An 18303-nucleotide genomic window follows, 5' to 3' on the forward strand; every position below is an offset into this window, starting at 1 on the left:
TATGCCTGAGTCAGGCTGCCTGGGTTTGAATCTTAGGCTCACTGCTTCCCAGATACATGCCTTTGGGAAAACCATGTAACTTCTCTAAGCCTCACTTTCTACATCTATAAAATGAACATAGAAGCAATTTTTATCCCCATGAGGACTAAATGAGAAATGCAAGTCTAGTTTTTAGCACATCCTTTTGTTATTATCCTTGCATAAAATCCCCTTCCAGTACTCAAGAATGTTGGTGCACCCTCCCTGCTTCCTTAAAAACCCCATCCTATAAGATGGTGAAGGAATGAACTCAGGAAAAACTAGAGACCAAGCTGGCTTCATCCAGACTTACGTGTCAGTACCTAGAACAGTACCTGGTGCAAACAGATGCCCAAGAAACAGTCACAAGAATGAACAAGTGTGCTTACAGCTCCCACCAAGTCTATCCACAAGATGCCAGCTTTAAAAAAAAAAACACAAAAAAAAACCAGCTTCAGAGCCAGAACTCACCAAAGCTGCCAGTCAGACCCATGCCAGAGTTCACGAGAGGCCCCTGCCGTGGCCACACACCTGAGAATGCTGAACCACACCTGGAATGGGAGATGAAGAAGCCAAGCCCAGGTGGGAATCCGTTAGGAAATCCCATCTATGCCCCTGTTCATTAGCGATTCCCAGTTCTGGTTTGTGGCACTGCCTCAGGCACTGCTCACAGGAGACTTTTAGGCTACTCCTTAGTTTCTTTCCAAAGGGCTTTAATTAAAAACACATTTCTATGCCACATGTCTATACCACAAAAAGCACCCCAGCCAGGGCTGTGGCTCCCCAGAGAGTGGAAGACATTTTCGTGGGGCCATGGAGTTGCAGGTAAAATGAATGACTTGTGGATGAGCCACAGTGTCTCTGGGCCACGTGACGTGTCTGAGCATCTAGATTTCTGCGATTCTCTCACTTGGGTGTGAAGAGCTGGACTAGCAGAACCCCACAGAGAAATAAAGAAAACAAATAGACTAGCCTTCGGTTTTTAGGATAACGATAAACTCCATGACTTACCATTCCAGGCACTCTGCATTTTAGCCCTCCTGAGTCTGTCAACATGGATACCACCGCCACCACTTGTTAGCTGAAGAAACAGGGCCCCCGAGAGGTGAAGGAATTACCCAAGGACACACAGCAAGGTGGGATGTGGGATCCTCCAAGCCCAGATTCACTCCACTGCTCCCAGCTGCTTCCTTCCTTGAAAGCCTGGATCCGGATGAAAGGTCCTTCCGCAAGTAAATGAATCCACATCATCAGAATAAAAAGTGAGCCTTCTACCATCTGAAATGGAAAACCAGCTACTACAATGATCATTTTCCACGAGACCACCATCCACCGTGGAACAACTGCCCATTCTAAAGAGTTCTGTGCTAAGACTCTGCAGTGGTCCCAGAATTGGCAAATGCTTTCTGTAGTGGGCTGGACGGGGCGCCCCTGCCAAAATATATGTCCGTGTCCTAATCTGAAACCTTGTACGACTTTATATGGCAAAAGATGAGATTAAGGATTGAAAGAGAAAGGGTTTCTGATCCAGGATTAACCAGATGGGCCCAAAAGACAATCAGGTGTGTCCTTACAAGAGAAGCAGAGGGAGTTTTGGGACAGCCACAGAGACGGAGTGGCAGGGACGGGAGTGCTGTGGCTGCAAGCCAAGGAATGCGAGGCCTGTGGGCAGCCCCCAGGAGCTGAAGGAGGCTCTGGGCAGATGAGCCTCTGCAGGAAGCACAGCCCGGCCACCACCTATTGCAGCCTTCTGGCCTAAGGCTGTGAGAGAATCAATTTCTGTTATTTTAAGCCACCAAGTTTGCGGTGATTCATTACAGCAGCCACAGGAAACACACACCCTCCTAATGTGCAAACATATTTGGCCAAGTCCCACCAGAGGCCAGCAATGATGTGGCCCAAGGAGTGACTTACGGTTTCCTAGAGTTTGTAGTAGGGTCTCTTAGTAACAAAAAATCCACAGATCCACTCTTACGGATGGAATTGGAAGATGCTCACTGTGAAAATAAACTCTTGAGGTAGGAAGAAATCCAACAGATGCAGAGAGGAAGGGTTGAAGGGCAAAGGCTTGGCCTGGTATTTGGGAGACTAGAACTTGGACAAGCCTGGGGGGAGAGGAGGTCCTCAAACTGTCAATCAAGTGCCACAGGGCAGGTAAACTAGGTGATATGTTTTGAATTTTAGCAAGAGAGCTACATTCAGGCTGGCTGACAGCAGGGGCTGCACCCTGTCCTTTTTCTGGGCCCTGTAACAAGGGCGCTGAGCTATATTCCAGCATGGCTGAAAGGATTAAGAGGGTCACCACCACCCTGGAAGTTGTGAAGCCTTATGGAAGTTCCCATTCTTCCGCTTCTTGCAATATAGACATTGAGTTGACCCACACCTCATTCCTTCCTTCAACAGATATGTATTAAGCACCCGCTATATGCCTGCAACTAAACCAGGACCCTGGTATCCAGCCGTGAACATGAAAGCCACAATCCTGGCCTCGTGGAGGGCTCTCTAGAGACGTGGTTTTCAACTGGGGGTGATTTTGCCCCCCAGGAGATAGATCTGACAATGATGACATTTTTGGTAGCCACAACTTGCAGGAGGAGGATGCTTATAGCGCCTAGTGGATGGAGGCCAGGGATGTTGATAAACATCCCACGATGCACAGGACGGGCCCCCACAGCTAAGAATTATCTGGCCCGAATGTCAAGGGTGCCGAGGTTGAGGGCCTAAGCAGGCAACACCCGTTGACACGATGGTGGTTAGTGGACCAAAGGTGGGGGAAGACGGGGTCTGGGAGAGCACAGAGGAGGGAGACAGTATCCACCTTCGCGGGGTCAGGACCACCTCCCCAAAGACCTGAAGCACGAAGGGAAGTTTTCCAGGCAGGAAGAGCAAAAACACTTTTCGGTGGCTTAACGCTACAGAACAGCTAAGAAGGAAAGTGAGTGAGTGGGTGTGTGAGGCAGAGGAGTAGGTGGAGGAAACAAGGAAACCGTTTAAAAGGACTGTCCCATCACCTCTTTTTGGAAGGGGAGAGCTGTCTTTATCATGGGAGGCAGCAGAGCATGGGCTTGGAGTTGGATCTGAGTTTAAGTCCCAGCCCCACCTGATCTCCTGTGTGGCCCTGGACAAGGCACTCAAATTCTAAGTTCCTAGATCCATTTAGAAAATAAAGCAGAGTGTGATGGGGGAGAATCATAGCTATCTCAGGTGGGAGTGTCAGGATGAAATGAGAAAATGCACATAAATGGCCCGGCAGTCTGCAACAAATAACGGATGGATATTGTTCTTATTTGTGTTTTCAAAGGTCACTCTGGGCCCAGTGTGCAAAATAAAATGAGGAAGGACAACCAGAAACACTCCTCCCTGGGAATACAAAGCAAAGCAAAAACAAAATACCGAGATTTTACAGAACAAAAACTAGCTTGAGCAAAGCAGAGTTTCCGAGGGCCTTTAAAGTCCTTGATGCGACACTGTGGTAACCTTAAGAAACAACAACGGCAACATGAACAGCTTCCGTGCCCATTGAAATCAGCATCCTTTGAAGGTGCAGATGTCCTAGATAAATGGTGCAACGCATCCATCCATCCGCCTAGTCAGCAAGAGAAATGAATTCAGTGGAAACCTGAGGATGATCTTTACCGTGCCCCACCCCCCCCCAGTGGTGATGAACTTGCACTCTTGCCAAGGTGTGGCCAAAACTCTTGGGTCCCACATATGGCAAAACTCCTCCATACATATCTCTAAGTGAATCACTTTGATCCAATTTTCTAAAAAGCTGCTTGCTCAATAATTGCTCACTGCTAGAGAAAACATTTGAATTTGACATCCTTGTATCTCTCCCTGTATGTGACTTTTAAGAAGTTAGGGATACCTTCAAACTGATGATCCTTAACTGGTAACAGTATGGTTTCATAAGTCTGCTCTTGGTGAACTAAGTCTCATTAACCGGAATTAAATCCTTTCTGCTTGATACTGTGAGAGAATGAGTAGGATATATCAGTGTAACTGTTTTATAGCCAAAAAAGTAACACTTGCTCTGTAACTGTGCTTTGCTTTCAGAAATGAACTACTGGTGATGGCAGCATTAAATACTATGGGGGAAGATACACTCTAAGAACTCCCTTTTATACTGGTTATCATCACTGCAAATGACACATTATATATGAACCAGACACGCAGGTACACCAAACGGGCATTGAGGGTGAGGGTAGGAGGATCAACCCCTCTTGGACTCAAAAGACTACTTTTTGGTATCTAAGTCACCACCCGCCACCCATACATTAACCACATGTTCTTAAGTTCCAACTTGGGAATGCTTCTCTTGATAAGAGTAGGTCCAGTTTCCCTAGAGATAAAATCCAAATCACAGACACAAGTGACCAGCCTTTATCTGCACATACTAAGTTGCTTTTATTAATCCAGAACGGCATGCTACAGATACTGTACAGCATGAACATTTATTCATTACAAAAATGGCTTCCAAACCATTAAAAATGAACTTGGAATAAGAGCATAAAACGGAACAGTAACATCACAACTGTTAGGAAACATTCAAAGTATTCACAAAAAATGTTATAGTTAGCATTTTAATAAACCAGAGAAAAATCGGAGACAGTTTTACAATCGCTTCATGTCAACTACAATGGCACTGAATGAACAGGTTTCAGCTTTATACAGCATTTTGCAACATCAACATGCCTAGGTTTGTTTTATTTTTAAAGTTTGCTACCTAACTTGTACGTAATATGTGTACATAAAAGTGGCAGCTGGTTTTTCATTTAAGAGTAATCTAATATACAGAATTTTGGCCCTTAAGGGTTTATACCTCTTCATTTAAAATGCTTTCTGGACAATCTGCTACCAAACACATTTTGTTATAGGTGACATTAAAACTACATACAAATCTACCTATGTAACATCACAGCAAAACATGATGAACAAAAATTACAGCATCAAAAAGAGGGAGAAAGCTAAAGTCACTGAGAATTTTGGCACATAAAGTTTTGCACACGGTCAGTCCATGTCGTAAGGGCGCAGGGCATCCAACTGGGAGTTCAAAGGGGAAACAAGGATGGTTCCCACCGCTGCTCATACAGCGTCGCTAAAATTCCCTCACTAATTTTCAAGTCTTGTTTTACATAATGGCTTTTAAAGCAACTTTTGTTAATGCTACTGATCCTTAATGCAACTATTAATGTCCATTTGGTGGCATCTGGGTTTCATACAGCAAAAAAAAAAAGTCAAAAAGGGAAACAAAAAATATATATACACATTTTATATATAAACTTAAAAACCTTGTACAAATGAGTTGTTATATATAAGATGCTTACGCTAAGGGGGAAAAAAACTTTATACAGTTTCAAGAAAAAGGAAAACATATTTAAAAAGGGACAACATACAGGTACAACAAGCAATCTCTAAAGCAATAAATACTACTGGCCCGACAGCTTGTGATTCCATTAATTGTGGAGTAGCATCCCCCTCCCCCCAAAAGAACACCACCATGGAACAAGGTATATTAACACATTTTAACCCTTTGTTTCTGTACATTTAAACAATAACAAGTAACATCACAATAAAAGTTGTTTCACACAGAGAAAAAAAAAAGTAACGGCACTGCATTCCTCGTGCCCTTATGGTTTAAAAACCAGATGTAAAATGATTGGTTCGCAAGCTCGTATTTAATACAAATAATACAGAACCAACTCCTTCTGGAGGGCTGCTTCAAAATTGCTTCTTCCTTTTTTTTTTTCCTTTTTGTTTTTTAATCAGTCTTTTAAAACTAAGCTATCCGAACTACATAACAGTTATGTATATATATATATTTTTTAAACGCTACAAAGACTTTAAACAGCTGTTGATAAAAATTTTGGTAGAATCATGAGGTTCTTCTCTCATCTACATATTTAAAAGGAGAAATTGAAATAAGAATGGGTCAAATATTGACCAATGAACTCGATAAACATCAACTAATGTAGCCACGTGGCACGAAATGAACAGAGTACAAAACAAAACCTTTGGAAGGTGGGGGAGGGCGCGAAGAAAGAAAAGCGGAACCGACACTGCACAGAGCAAGGGGCTGGCGACGCTAGCGCTACTCTAAAGACTTGGTGACCAGGGACAGCGGCTGGGGCTGGGGCGCGGCCCGGGGGCCGTGGGAATGTAAGGAAGAGGTCGAGGGCGCAGCCGGCGGCGCGGAGGGCCCGGCGGGCGGCAGGGGCGACGGCAGGGGCGGCGGCAGGGCGGCGGGGGGCAGGTCCAGGGCCCCGTTGGGGCAGAGGGCGGAGGCCTTGCCGTGGGCGGCCTCGGCGAGCAGGAGGGCGGGTGGCGGCGGCATCAGGGACAGGTGGGCCAGGGGGTCGGGCTTCAGGGTCAGCGACAGAGGCTGGGTCTGCTCAGTCTGGGCCTTGGCGTCTCGGGGAGGGGAGCCTAGCAGGGCGGGGGAGGGAGGAGGCGAGTCTAGTAAGCTTCCATCTGAAGAGGGTGGGCTGAGGCAGCTCCCTTCACCTTGTATGTAGCGAACGCACTTTTTTTTTCTCCTAGAAACAGGGGGAGAGAGTTATCTGTGAATAAAAGGCAAAGATGCCAAGGGAGAGTCACTTAGTGCTCGCAGGCAGCTGAGCGACGTCACCTAAGGGGCTCCCTACGGGGACACGTGCCCAGAGGCCCCAGAACAATTAAAGTGGCTCCCCGGGGTGGGTCGCTCACTGAACCGTGGCCCACCTCTAAGCCTGCTCTGGCAGATAAAATACTTCGGAGTCCAGAACTCTCCACCTGCGCCCCCCACTCTCCCTCAACAGCCACAGCCCCACCCCTGCCCAGATCTAAGTGAGCAGAGGCAGGGAGGCACCTGCAGGCTGTGGCACCTGGGTGCCAGAAAGTGGCTTTGTCCCAACTGAGGCGAACTGAACAGCTCGTAATTTCTCTTTTGGCTCAGACCCTTAGACATCCCCTCACGCTCCCAACACAGTTCCTTGCCCACCCCAGCTTCCCACCAGTGCCACCCCCACCCCCCAATGATGTGTGTGTGTGTGTTTGTGTGCGTGTGTGTGTTTTAAAAGAGAAAGACAGAGCTCCTTCCCCAGCCGCCTCATATCGATATGAAACTCTCAAAATGCTCACTGTTGAGCCCACATAGCTGAAGGCAGCGCTAGCGAGAGGCTTAAAGGTTTTAACACACCACCACCATGAGGCTGCTGGCGCCCAGAGAGCTTTCGGGCTTGTCTGTTAAGAACCACACCAAATCAAGAGAGGTCAGAATCAGGCGAGAGGGGAGGAGGGGGGGAAACAAAAATAAAACAAAATAAACTAAAAAAATAAAAACAAAAAACCAAACAGAACAAAAAAAAAAGAAAGAAACAAAAAACCACCAAAAACAGGTAGAAGAGGATAAACAAAGGTGGGGGAGGGGGAAGAATAAGAAAAACAGAAAATGATCCAAAGGAACAAGAATAACTGGTTGTATGGCCTGCAGGTTGTGGATTAAATTAAGATTCAAACTTGATTTTTGTTTTTGTTTTTTAAGAGTTGGGGCTTTCCCCTCCCCCACCCCATAGTGAGCCGGTTGGAAGGAGACAGTGAGGATGGGATGGATGGAAGGCGTCCTGCCCTTGTCATATGCTGAGGCCAGGAAGTGGAGGGTGCAGCACAAGCCCATCACAGAGAAGTGACCACAAAGACGACGTGCCAGGGAATCGCAGCATGGACCTTCCTGGGTTTGGGTTATTGTGATTAGTGCTAAAACCAGAGAGTCTAATTTTGCCCTACACCAAAACCAGAATTTGCCCTCTTCACTACCCACTTATGTAAGAAATACGAATGAGAATTTCAGAGCCTTTCTTGCTTAGCATCAAAGGATGAGGTTGGGGGGGGGAAACAACTCAAGAAATTGAGCATGTGACTTCAAAGCTTCTCCTACCATTAATCCCAGTCTGATGGGACAGTGTTTTGGTAGGAAAGGTGATCCTGGGGATCAACCCCACTTATGCTATGAAAATAATGCAGATATAGGAAATGTGCTCACCTAAGGACCCTAGAATATAGTCTGAACCACAGCTGATAACACTCCATCCAAAAACAAGTGTGTGAGTGCTGACCGGCTTTCGGCCGCTGGAAAGCAAACAAGATGCCTTGTTGAAGGCAACCATGGTCGGACAATGTCTCTGGCCTTGAAAGGAATGGGGGTGTATTGGGTTCCTCCTTTTGGTCCGTGCCCCAGAACTGTCTGACGGTGCCCTTCCGTGCTTGGGTGTGGACTCAGCAAGATGGCAGGAAGGGAGGGAAGGAGGGGAGGGAGGGAAGGGAGCATGCGCAGTCCTCCCTGCCTCCCAGAGGCAGAGACAGTGGGGCTGGTGGCGTCAGGGTCTGTCTGTCCCCTCTGAGTCAGAAAGAACTCTAGGGGACCAAGTGCAGCCCCCTCTCACCCTCAATTCGGCAAGGTTCCTTTTTCTCCCTGGGATAGACTGAAATAGACTATGGGTTCTGCTCCCATCCCAGAAACCAAGATAAATAATTAAGCCTCTCGGAGTTTTAAACCACCTTAGCCTGCAGATCAAAACATGCTGAAAAAACTAAGATGTCCATGCATTTTAAAAATAGGAGGAGGAAGGGAGGTGGGGGGGAGAGTGCATAAGCAAACTGAGAAAGCAACAGAGAAAAACAGGGAGGGAAAGGGAGAAAGAGAGAAGGGGAAACGACCAGGAAGAGGAGGGCGCAGCACCGAGCAGCATTCCATGCTAGCAGGGCAGAGTGAAAAGATGGGAAAGCAACTTGGTGGGCTCAAAACAGAATCTTGTTAAAATGTCCACAAATGTCAAATAAAACAAGAAACCCTGTGTGGCAAGCTAAGAGCCCTGAGTGGCTAGGAGCGTTTTGGGTGCTTTTCTCTCATCCCTCCCACCCTCCTTATGACGTGGAAGTTTCCAGATCATGGGGATGGGGGAGGGGCATTCTGGACAGGGGACACGAAGACTGTGATGACAGAGCAATGGTCCTTCAAATAGGTGGCTGAGCAAAGGGCAGCTGGAACACACACACACATTTCTGACAAGTCAGAAAATGCCTCGGTTGGCAACTGCTTTTCTTTTTTCTTTTTTTCCTTTTTTTAAAGCACATTTTGTCCTATTGATTTTAGCATCAGGCCAGTCATGGCCATGGCAAAGTTAAAAGTTGAAGGGGAAAAGGGAGCGGGAACAACCTGTACAAAACCATACTCTTAGCCCACTCCCCACCTAGGTTTCATCTCCGATCAGAGGAGTGGCCTCTTAAAAATCTATTTCTAGCTTCTTATGTATTTATTCTGAAAGGAAACTAAGGGTTCTTCCTGATCCTGTTTTGGAATGACAACCTTAAAAGACAGCAGAAGTGCATTTGCTAATGTTTTTATGGTATGAAAAAAATGTCCCCAACAGAAGAAAAATGGCTGCTGGGCAAGTTCTGACAGTGCTAAGGCTGGAAAGAAAACTGGACAATGATGGGGTCTCTGCTAAACTCCAGCTCCTAGGACCAGGGACCTCAGACCTGCAACAGACATGCTGCCATACTGATAGCTCCTCAAAGGTGCATTTTAGAAAATTGTGCTGCTAAAACACAAGGCAGTCACAAAGGTTTTGGGCTGGCAGATTTTTTTTTTTTTTAAGTAAAAATATCAAGAAAATTCTGGTGTCTGAGGAAAGTACCACACCCTGGCTTCAAGCAAGGTGTGAACTATGTCTGAGGGGCGGATTTCTGTTTGGGTCAATGTTAGTAATAACTTCCAGAAAGGGGGAAAAAAATGCTAAGTCTGACTTGCAGCAACTGCTTCCCAAACAAAAAAGGGATTCATAAACCACCCCCATCCCCCATTAATAAAATAAACAAACCAGGCACCTGAACCAGCCTTATTGTGAGGCATACACAATGGTGTCAGTTGTACATTTCTGCAGATCATGAGAAACACTCTCTTTCGAGAGGCCCTGTGGTTAGCCAGTCATTTGCCATGGCAGGGCATCTCAGAGCAGGATTCTGTAGCTACTCATCTTCCTACTCGGCACAAATACAATTCTGACAAACTCAATGCCTGGCAGAGTCCCTGTCTTCCCTGGCTAGTCCTAATCAGATACCCAACATCCTTCGTCATCTTCATCATGCAATTCCTTTCTGTTGTCCAGAGAAGAACCCAGGACTGTGTTGAGGGGACATTTGTCTGCTCTGTGAAACTACCATCTCCCAGAATGACTGGGGGACTTCCTCTCCTGCTAGGTGACCCCCTGAGGCCCCAATCCCTCACTCTGTGGGCGGAGAGGTGTCTGCGTGGTTCCCTCAGTGGAGACTCCCAGGCCCTCTCTCTCCCCTAACGTTGGGTGGGTCAACACGAGGCACTTCACCGATCTCTTGTACCGGCATCAGAGAAGAAGAGGAGAGACACAGGAGACTCGTGGGCATGCACGAAATGGGATGAACATCTGATCTAACATCTAAACACGGAGCACATGGCAAAGGCATGAAGGAGGGGACACGTGACGGGGGAGGCACTACAAACAGGGAAGCGTGTTTAGGGTGTTGAAATACCTACCATCATAATATTCCAAATTCAAAGACTGCTTGTATCAGAACAAAGAAACAACAAATTTAACCAAAGGTGGTCATTAAAGGAAAGGAAATGAGACAGGAACTAGTTGGTATTCCCTCCACCAAGAAGGAAGTACCTACACCTTCCCTGAGCATGCAGGTTGGATGGAAACCTGCAGGTGAAACGTGTGTGCTTAATTTGGACCCTTTGGGGCTATTCTGATCCATTTTGGAACCAATGCTATATCCATACATATATATATATATTTTTTTTTTTAATTCTGCAGGCCTAGCGACACTGCAATATGCAACTGCACGACTCACTGCTTGCAGCCCTTTAGCTGGTGCATGCCATTCAATGCCACGCTTCTTTTTCAGCACTGTAAAACAATGTCAGCTAACCAATCTCCTCTGTGCAGATATGTGGTTTTTAAACACAAAACAAAACCAAAAAGAAAAAAAAAGTGTGGGGTGGGGGGAAGCCTACGCCAGAATACTTCTCTGAGTGCCTTGACTCCAAGTGTACGGGAATGCAATTGCCGCCAAGTGTGAACTCATTCAAACCTCTGGAAACGGTGGCGTGCTATGGTCAGTACGCAGGCCACCCACTCCTAGGGCTGGGCCAGCTCCACAATGCTGGCGTTCAAAGCAAAAGGATCCATGCCTGCCCTTGGTTGTTAAGGTTGTGGTCTCAGTTCTGCCACCAGGGATATGTTATTCATAAGTGCAGGGGGAAAGAGAGACAGAGGAAGTGGGGAGAGGAAACGGCATAAAATTAGCAAGGAAATTTTGAAGAATGAGGATCATTAGTCATTGATGCCAATGGGAGAAGCAGATGGGAACGAGGTCAAAATAAATTGTCACACTAAGGTACCAGAAGGACAGAATACTTTGATTTTCCCAAAGGCCTCGCAGTGGTAATATACCTGCACGGTTTGCACCATAAAGTCTGTCGGTCAAGCCCGAACAGTGCCCGACACTTCTTTGGAGTATTTGCATCTGTTAGCATAAGGTAAACACAAAAAATACAACACAATGGTGGGTCGTGCTCAGTTGGATGTGAAATCTCAGCTACAGCTTACTTTTCTTCTATATCACCTTGGTTCTATTTGATAAATCTTCCCTCACCAAGGACATGAAAGGAAAGGACTTCTATGAGTCAAAAGAAAAAAAAATAAAATAAAACGATAAAACACACACAAAAGAAAACAACAACCAGAAACCAAAAAGCAACAATGAAAAAAATAAATAAAAATAGAGAGAGAAGAGGAGGGGAGAAAGTGACGTCATTGGCTTCTACCTAGGCCGGGACTGTGATCCCGGGCTGTCATAAGGAAGGGGGTTGGCAGGCAACATTCCCTGGGAGGGGGCGCGCTGGGGGTTTGCTGTCGCTGACCCGAGGAGGCACAAATGATGCTGTTTTACAGTGGCATTTTGGCTAGCAGCAGCAGGAGAACAAGCATATCCCTCATAGAGCCCATACACTTGGCAGTGTCCCGCTCCCTTGTGTCTCCTAAGATCCACACACAGAGCTACAAAGCAACAGGCCAGAGAAGGGGGAAAGGATTGAATAGACCAGCTGCAAACCAGCACAGCGAATCTGGGAGACTATACACACCTGCAAGGGCCGCACCAGTTATTCTGTTGATCAAGGCCAAAGCGCGCTCGGCATTTCTTAGGAGCGCTCAGGTCTGAATGAGTTCAAGAAAGAAGCGAGCAGAGGAGGAGAAGGACATGGGAGAGAGAAAGAGAGAGAGAGAGAGAGAGAGAGGGGAGGGGAAGAGAAAGATACAAATAAGAAAAAAATAAAAATAAAAAAGGGAATAAATCAATGACCTGGTTACTAATTGCAAAATATTGACTTTTGTTTTTTTTAACTTTCTTTAATTAAAAAAAAAGGTAAAAATCACATTCTTATTCAACTTGTGAAATGAGCTGTTGCAAATAAAGCTGCAGTATCCCTTCTTTAAGGACTGTCTCTCAGATTCGTTTTGAACTGACAAAGGGAAGTTAGATACTGAAGAACTCTTTTAAATAGTTTTCCTCTTTCAGTTTTGCTTTCCCTTTTTTTCTCTCAATTTTTTTTTCTTACAGAAGAAAATAAAGCGCAGGAGGGAATTAAGTTTGTAACATGCTTTTTTCTTCTCAGAGTACGACAGTTTAAAAAAGAAAAAAAACTACAAATAAAAACAGAACAAAATGAAACAAAATAGAAAGAAATAAAGAAAGAAAAGGGTTGTGGTATTGGGATATTGCAGCTTTTGGAATGTTCATCTTTTCTTGTTTAAAATCTATTTTCATTAATATTAAGAGAGGAACAGATAAAAGTAAACAGGCTGTGTGAATGAGCTGTTAAGAGTTAGTTAGAAGCTCATAGCAGCATTTAAGCAGGCACAGTCAGTAAGATGGTAGTGGATTTGCAAATTATGAGCAGAAACGCAAAAGGAAGAAAAAAAACTAAAATAAAAAAAAGCAAAGGAAAAAATAATCATACTGCGGATGCATGCTTGCGTGAGAAAACTTAGTGGGAGCAATGAAAAAAATGCCATTAGATTAAGGAGGTTTATTACTGAATTCCTTCCATTTTTTTTTAACCAGTCTCTTTTAAAGAAATACTGCATATTCAATTTGCACAGTTAGTTCAACTCTGAAATCACTGTCATCACTGCTTAAACAACTGTTATGGGAAAAATAAATAAACAAACAAAACAAAAGTTAAATTAAAGTAAAAAAAAACAAAAAAAAAACAACAAAAGCAACTGAAAAAAAATCTACCGAAACATACAAAACCGTGTAGATGGTCATTTTAAAGAATGTTCAAATGTCATACGTGTTCAATGTTAATAAAACTATAATGGCAAGAAAAATTAAAAAACAATTTATCAACTATTTTAATGACTCAAAATGACATTAGCACCTGTAATCGGAGGAAGTGAAAGGCAAGGATTTAGGAAACATTCGCTGTGTTCTGAAAAAAAAGAACAAATTATACAAAGCCTTCAAAATTTTTGTTTGTTTGTTTGTAAAAGCCTGGCCTTCTCCAGGGGACCTCTGAGATTGCCTATGCAGTATTTCTAATTTCTTCTAGAGAATGACAAACCTCCTTAATTTAAAATGGGTGTAATTTACCACTGTAAAGGCATGCATCAGAACATTCAGGAACAGCCCAGTTAATATCAAACACTCACACACACCCCCTCCTACGCCCCTAAGCCCCCTCCTGGCCCCTTCTCAGACACATACAGAATAAGCAGACTGTATAAACCCCAGCATAGGCATGCCTACCGCTTGCTCTCCAGTTACAGGCTTTGCAGTTATTTAAAAACACATTCCACTAGAATTACAATGTGCTTTTCATGCAACAATGAATGTTACTAGCTTTAAAAGGGCAGTCATGAAGCAATTAATTAAAATGCATAAACAAAAAGGCTGGCTAAGATGGGTTCCCCAACAATGTCCTGGCCTTGAATTTCTCCTGCCTCCCCCGGATGGAAGCCTAACATAAAAGAGTGGTCCTCGGGCTACTGCTCCTTCCTCTATCCTGATTATTGCAACTTACCATTGGTCTCTCCCGGCTGCTTGTCCCTTTTCCTCTTCTTCTTCTTCCCCTAGATGAACAGATGAAACACAGGGAATTACCTCAAGAAACAGACAGGAGGTGGGTATCTGGGCTCACCTGGAAGCAGAGGGCAGGAGGAAGGGACCACCTTGCCACCTCCATCCACACTGACCCCTGGAGTTTGTCCAACCTCCACCCTCCTTTCATCCAAATGCCCTTGACTGTGCCCCAGCTGGAGGGACACACACCTCTTAGGAGAGAAGAAGGGACTGGCAGGTGGTGAAAGACTCTGCTCCTGCATTCTACGTCCACCTTCAAACCTGACCCAGAGCACTTGATGCGTAAGAGGGAGAACTTCATGAGGAAGACTCAGGTAGGAGCAGAGGGGCAGCACTGGGAGCAGTCTTGAGAGCCCACCTCCGAGGGGCAAATGAACACAGGATGGTTGCACGAGCTTTAGAGCTGCCTGCCTATCCCACTGAAATCTGACTTACTAAGGCCAAGGGTCCCCATTCTGAATCGAGAGAATGAAACCTTTAGCAGGGGCTTCTCTGAGCGCTGTAGCATCTTGGTTTTAAAAGGTGGGGGCAGGGGGGGCGGGGGGAGGTGAAATAGAACCAGGAATCATCTGAGCTCCTTTCAAAACTGCTGGATGGATATCCACAAGGGAGGGAAGTCCCCACCATGCTCCTCTATCTCATATGATGAGTAAGATAACCCTAATGCTAATAGCTAACATTGATTGAGCACATACTAGGCGCCAGGCCCAATTCCAAGTGTGCTACACAGACTGACTCATTTTAATCCTCACAATAATCCTACACAACAGGTATTGTCGCCATTCCAATTTTACAGGTGAGAAAACTGAGGCACCGAGGGGTTAGGTAACTTTCCTGAGGTCACACAGAGAGCAAGTGGTGGGGCTGGGATGAGAACACAGGTGGTCTGGGCTCCACAGCCCTCAACCACGAGGCTCTGCTTCCTACATATTTAATGCCTGGCCCACCTAGGAAACACTTTTCTTAATTGAGTAAGGGTGATGAATTGCATGGAGTCATTCGCACTCTCCAACCTGACCCTCCTTGATATCCTGACAGTCTGCCCCCTGCTTGCAGATGTGAAACGGGACCAGGGAGGAATTCTGTAGAGGCGACTGCCTTGTTCCAGGTCTGAAATTAGTTCTCCGCCGCCGTCCAGCCCTATGCATAAGAGGTAGCCGCCTGGTATAAACTAAAATGCAATGACCTCGTACTCGTGCGTGTTTCAGAACATCTAAATAATGCCTTTGCCTAAAGGTTCTCACAGTATGTTGATGTCGACTCCGAAAAGAAAAGGACAATGATGGGTAGAAAACCCAAGACTGTGTTAGGCTCTGTAAGGAGAACTGAAAGGTAGAGATGCCACTGAGTTCTGGCTGCATCCAAGGGCCGAGAACCACCTGTTTTAGAGAAGAGCCCTCTTTTCTCTCAGGTCAAGGGGATGGTGCCCCTTGGGAGTTTGTTTTGGACTTCTGTTCAGTGCTTCTCTTTAAACATGCCATGTTCCTTGGTTTTTAAGAAAAGGAGTTCGTGTGCCTTCTCATGAGGCTGGAGCCTCTGTCTTCATGTTTGTGCTTCCTCTATGTAAGGAACAAAGTGCCCCCTGGCTGTCTCAGGACAGGGAGAAGGGTCTAGTTTCAGCTGATTTAGGAGCCTACAGTAAAACTCAACTGGGCACAGAAACATTTTAGTTTCAAGGCGTCTCAGTATCCACATATCCCAGGGCTTCTCGGTTATCTTTAATGCAACCTTCACCCATTTCCAAGTGCTTGCGATGTGTTCAGACAGCACCGAAACTGCCCCTACCCAGGGGAAGCTGCTAGGTTAAGATGTACGGTTGAGATGTTCATCACTGAGGAAATTATCATTTAGACCAAAGGCTTCCAGAGGACAAGGACTGTGTTCTAACAGGAAGAGGGAGGAAGAGGGCATGAGAAAGCGAGACACTACCCTTAGCGAGGAGGAAGACGCGTCTCCGGGGAGGTGGCCACCCCATTACTTCTTTAAATGTATCAGAAGGAGGAAAAGGCCTAATCTACGGAGGTGAGAGAAAACTCAGATGAGCAAATGGCATTACCTAATATAGAAAGAGTTAGGAAGCAAATAATGTTTAATACAATGCCAGGGGTTAGATATTACTATGGTACCCAAAATATTTTCTCTTGTGCTCTACAGAACGTGCCAAGTCTGACTGTGACTCTTCTACTCAATTCTATCTTCCTGAGGTAGAGATAGAAAGGCTTCTGTTACCACTTGGCTGGAAGAGCAAGAATGTGAAAGAGGCATGAAGTTAGCTCAGAAAATATTTTCCAGAAGAACCTTTTGGACTTTACAATGACCAAAGTAATTTGTAGAAACTCCTATGTCAAGTTAGTTAAAAAGAAATACTAACAAGTTTCCACCATAATCAAATCCATAAGAGCTTCAATTCTGTGGGTCTTATCCCCAGACTATTCCCTGGGTCCAGAAGGAAGGAGTATGAGAGTGTGTGTGTGTGTGTGTGTGTGTGTGTGTGTGTGTGTGTGTGTGTCTGTTCACACCCAGGTGTAATGAGTCACTGTAATAGGACTCTGACAGTACCTCTTACAAGAGATAAAGTTCCTGTAACCCTCAGTCTAGATCTATCTCTAAACTTTCCCTCAAGTCTTCTCAGGAACTCCCCTGGTCTACCAACCTATCTTCCGCATGTAAAACTGAGCTAAAGTCATTTCAAGTGCCCCATGGAACCTTCTGAAACCTAAAAAGGTACTTCATAAAAAGCCTCAAGCAATACTTTGTCTAAATGACTCCTAGGCAAGTCAAACACAGTATTCTTTTGAAGCTAGCACAAAGTCTGCCTTGTACCTTTGTGGCGATTTCACCCTGCACAACTCCAGGGGGCACCATTCACACAGACCACAGTGTAAATGGCATACCCTAGAGTTGTGCAGTGCACGCCCTACACAGCTGTACATGAAGGCCCTACTATGACCCCAAATGTCTACTGGGGACATAATATCTGTGGAGAAGCTGAATTCCTCTCTGTGGTATCATTCTAGATTACTCAAAGAATTGGGTTTGTAGCAGGTAGTAGAAGCTCGAGATGAACTCTAAGAACTTCTGACCCGAGACCAGGAGAGCAGCTGTCCTGAAATGAGACGGCTGTGTGTGTGAAGGCTCTGGAGCCTGCCCGCTGCTGGAAAGCTCCACCTCGGGGTCAGGAGGGGGTGAGCAGAATGCCTGTGGGAGAGCAATAACTTTCTCATCCTCTTCCTTTCAGCTCCAGAAGAAAGGCTTCCCCACTGCACACATGCTGAGGACAAACGGAAAGGTCCCAAGCAGTTAAGACCCCGTGCAAGCCCACCTGTCGGCGACAAGGCTCTCAGCAGAGCACACGTGCCAGCCAAGAGGTGCTAGCGCTCCTTCCTGTCTCAACTCCCAGGAGGCAGGGCCTAGAGGGAGATGGGCTGGGGCAGCCCCCTTCTCCCTGTCAGTGAGGCAAGGGTGGGTTTAAAGGTACAAGAAGAAAGAGGGAGCGAACTTGAAACAGCGAGTCAGGGGGAGCAGAAAGCAGCCCGAGCTCGGGATCCCATATTCCCGCCCGTTTGTGGTCCCTGGCGGACGGCAAGTTCTGACAGAGGAAGGATCTGACTTAGCTCTGAATCCCCAGAACACCTGTGCGCAGTACGTGCACAATCAGTGACGATGTAATGACCTCAGCACCCCCGAATGAAGAGCTTCTTTCCCACAGATGATGCCAACAGGAGACTCAGAAGAACTTGGTAAAGCCATCACGCATGGCTCCCCGACACCGACAGGGAAGGGAGAAGCCTGTTCTGCCTGAAGACAAGTTCTGTTTCCCCCAGGAGCAGGTGGTGACATCACTCCATGAAGCCAAAAGGTCATAATGTATCAGGCAAGGTAAGAGGCATTTCATCCAGCTAGAGAAGGAAGAGCTCAGAACTTGAGCTATTGGGCAAAATGCAGGATGATCAATAATCAATAATGACAGAAGTCTCCAGAGGACAGCAAGTTTGTGGGAGGAGAGAAATTGTGGAGATACAACCACTGCAACTAGGAAGAACAGTAATCCTAGTGTTTTCTAAAACCCAAGAAAGGAAATTAGGCCAATTCCATAGGGAACACAGAACCCAGGAACACACA

At 45.8% G+C, this 18303-nt stretch overlaps 1 protein-coding gene across 18 annotated transcripts in view; it reads right to left on the bottom strand.

Moving 5' to 3' along the window:
- Window positions 1–4400: 4400 nt before the first annotated feature.
- TCF7L2 (transcription factor 7 like 2) overlaps window positions 4401–18303 on the bottom strand; it is a 189608-nt gene continuing 175705 nt past the window's right edge. For 5 of the 18 annotated variants that reach the window (XM_045568109.1, XM_045568107.1, XM_045568105.1 and 2 more), the window contains 3 exons: window positions 14123–14171; window positions 11490–11562; window positions 4401–6554 (listed from right to left, as the gene is read on the bottom strand). In XM_045568109.1, the coding sequence (XP_045424065.1) occupies window positions 6110–6554; window positions 11490–11562; window positions 14123–14171 (567 nt within the window). In that variant the 3' untranslated portion in view covers window positions 4401–6109. Of the gene's footprint in view, window positions 6555–11489; window positions 11563–12181; window positions 12255–13480; window positions 13532–14122; window positions 14172–18303 lie in introns of all 18 variants that reach the window. The other 13 variants (XM_045568113.1, XM_045568112.1, XM_045568116.1 and 10 more) reach the window with 4 other exon arrangements.

This window comes from Lemur catta, chromosome 14 (genome assembly GCF_020740605.2).
Source record: "Lemur catta isolate mLemCat1 chromosome 14, mLemCat1.pri, whole genome shotgun sequence".
NCBI classification, from domain to species: domain Eukaryota; kingdom Metazoa; phylum Chordata; class Mammalia; order Primates; family Lemuridae; genus Lemur; species Lemur catta.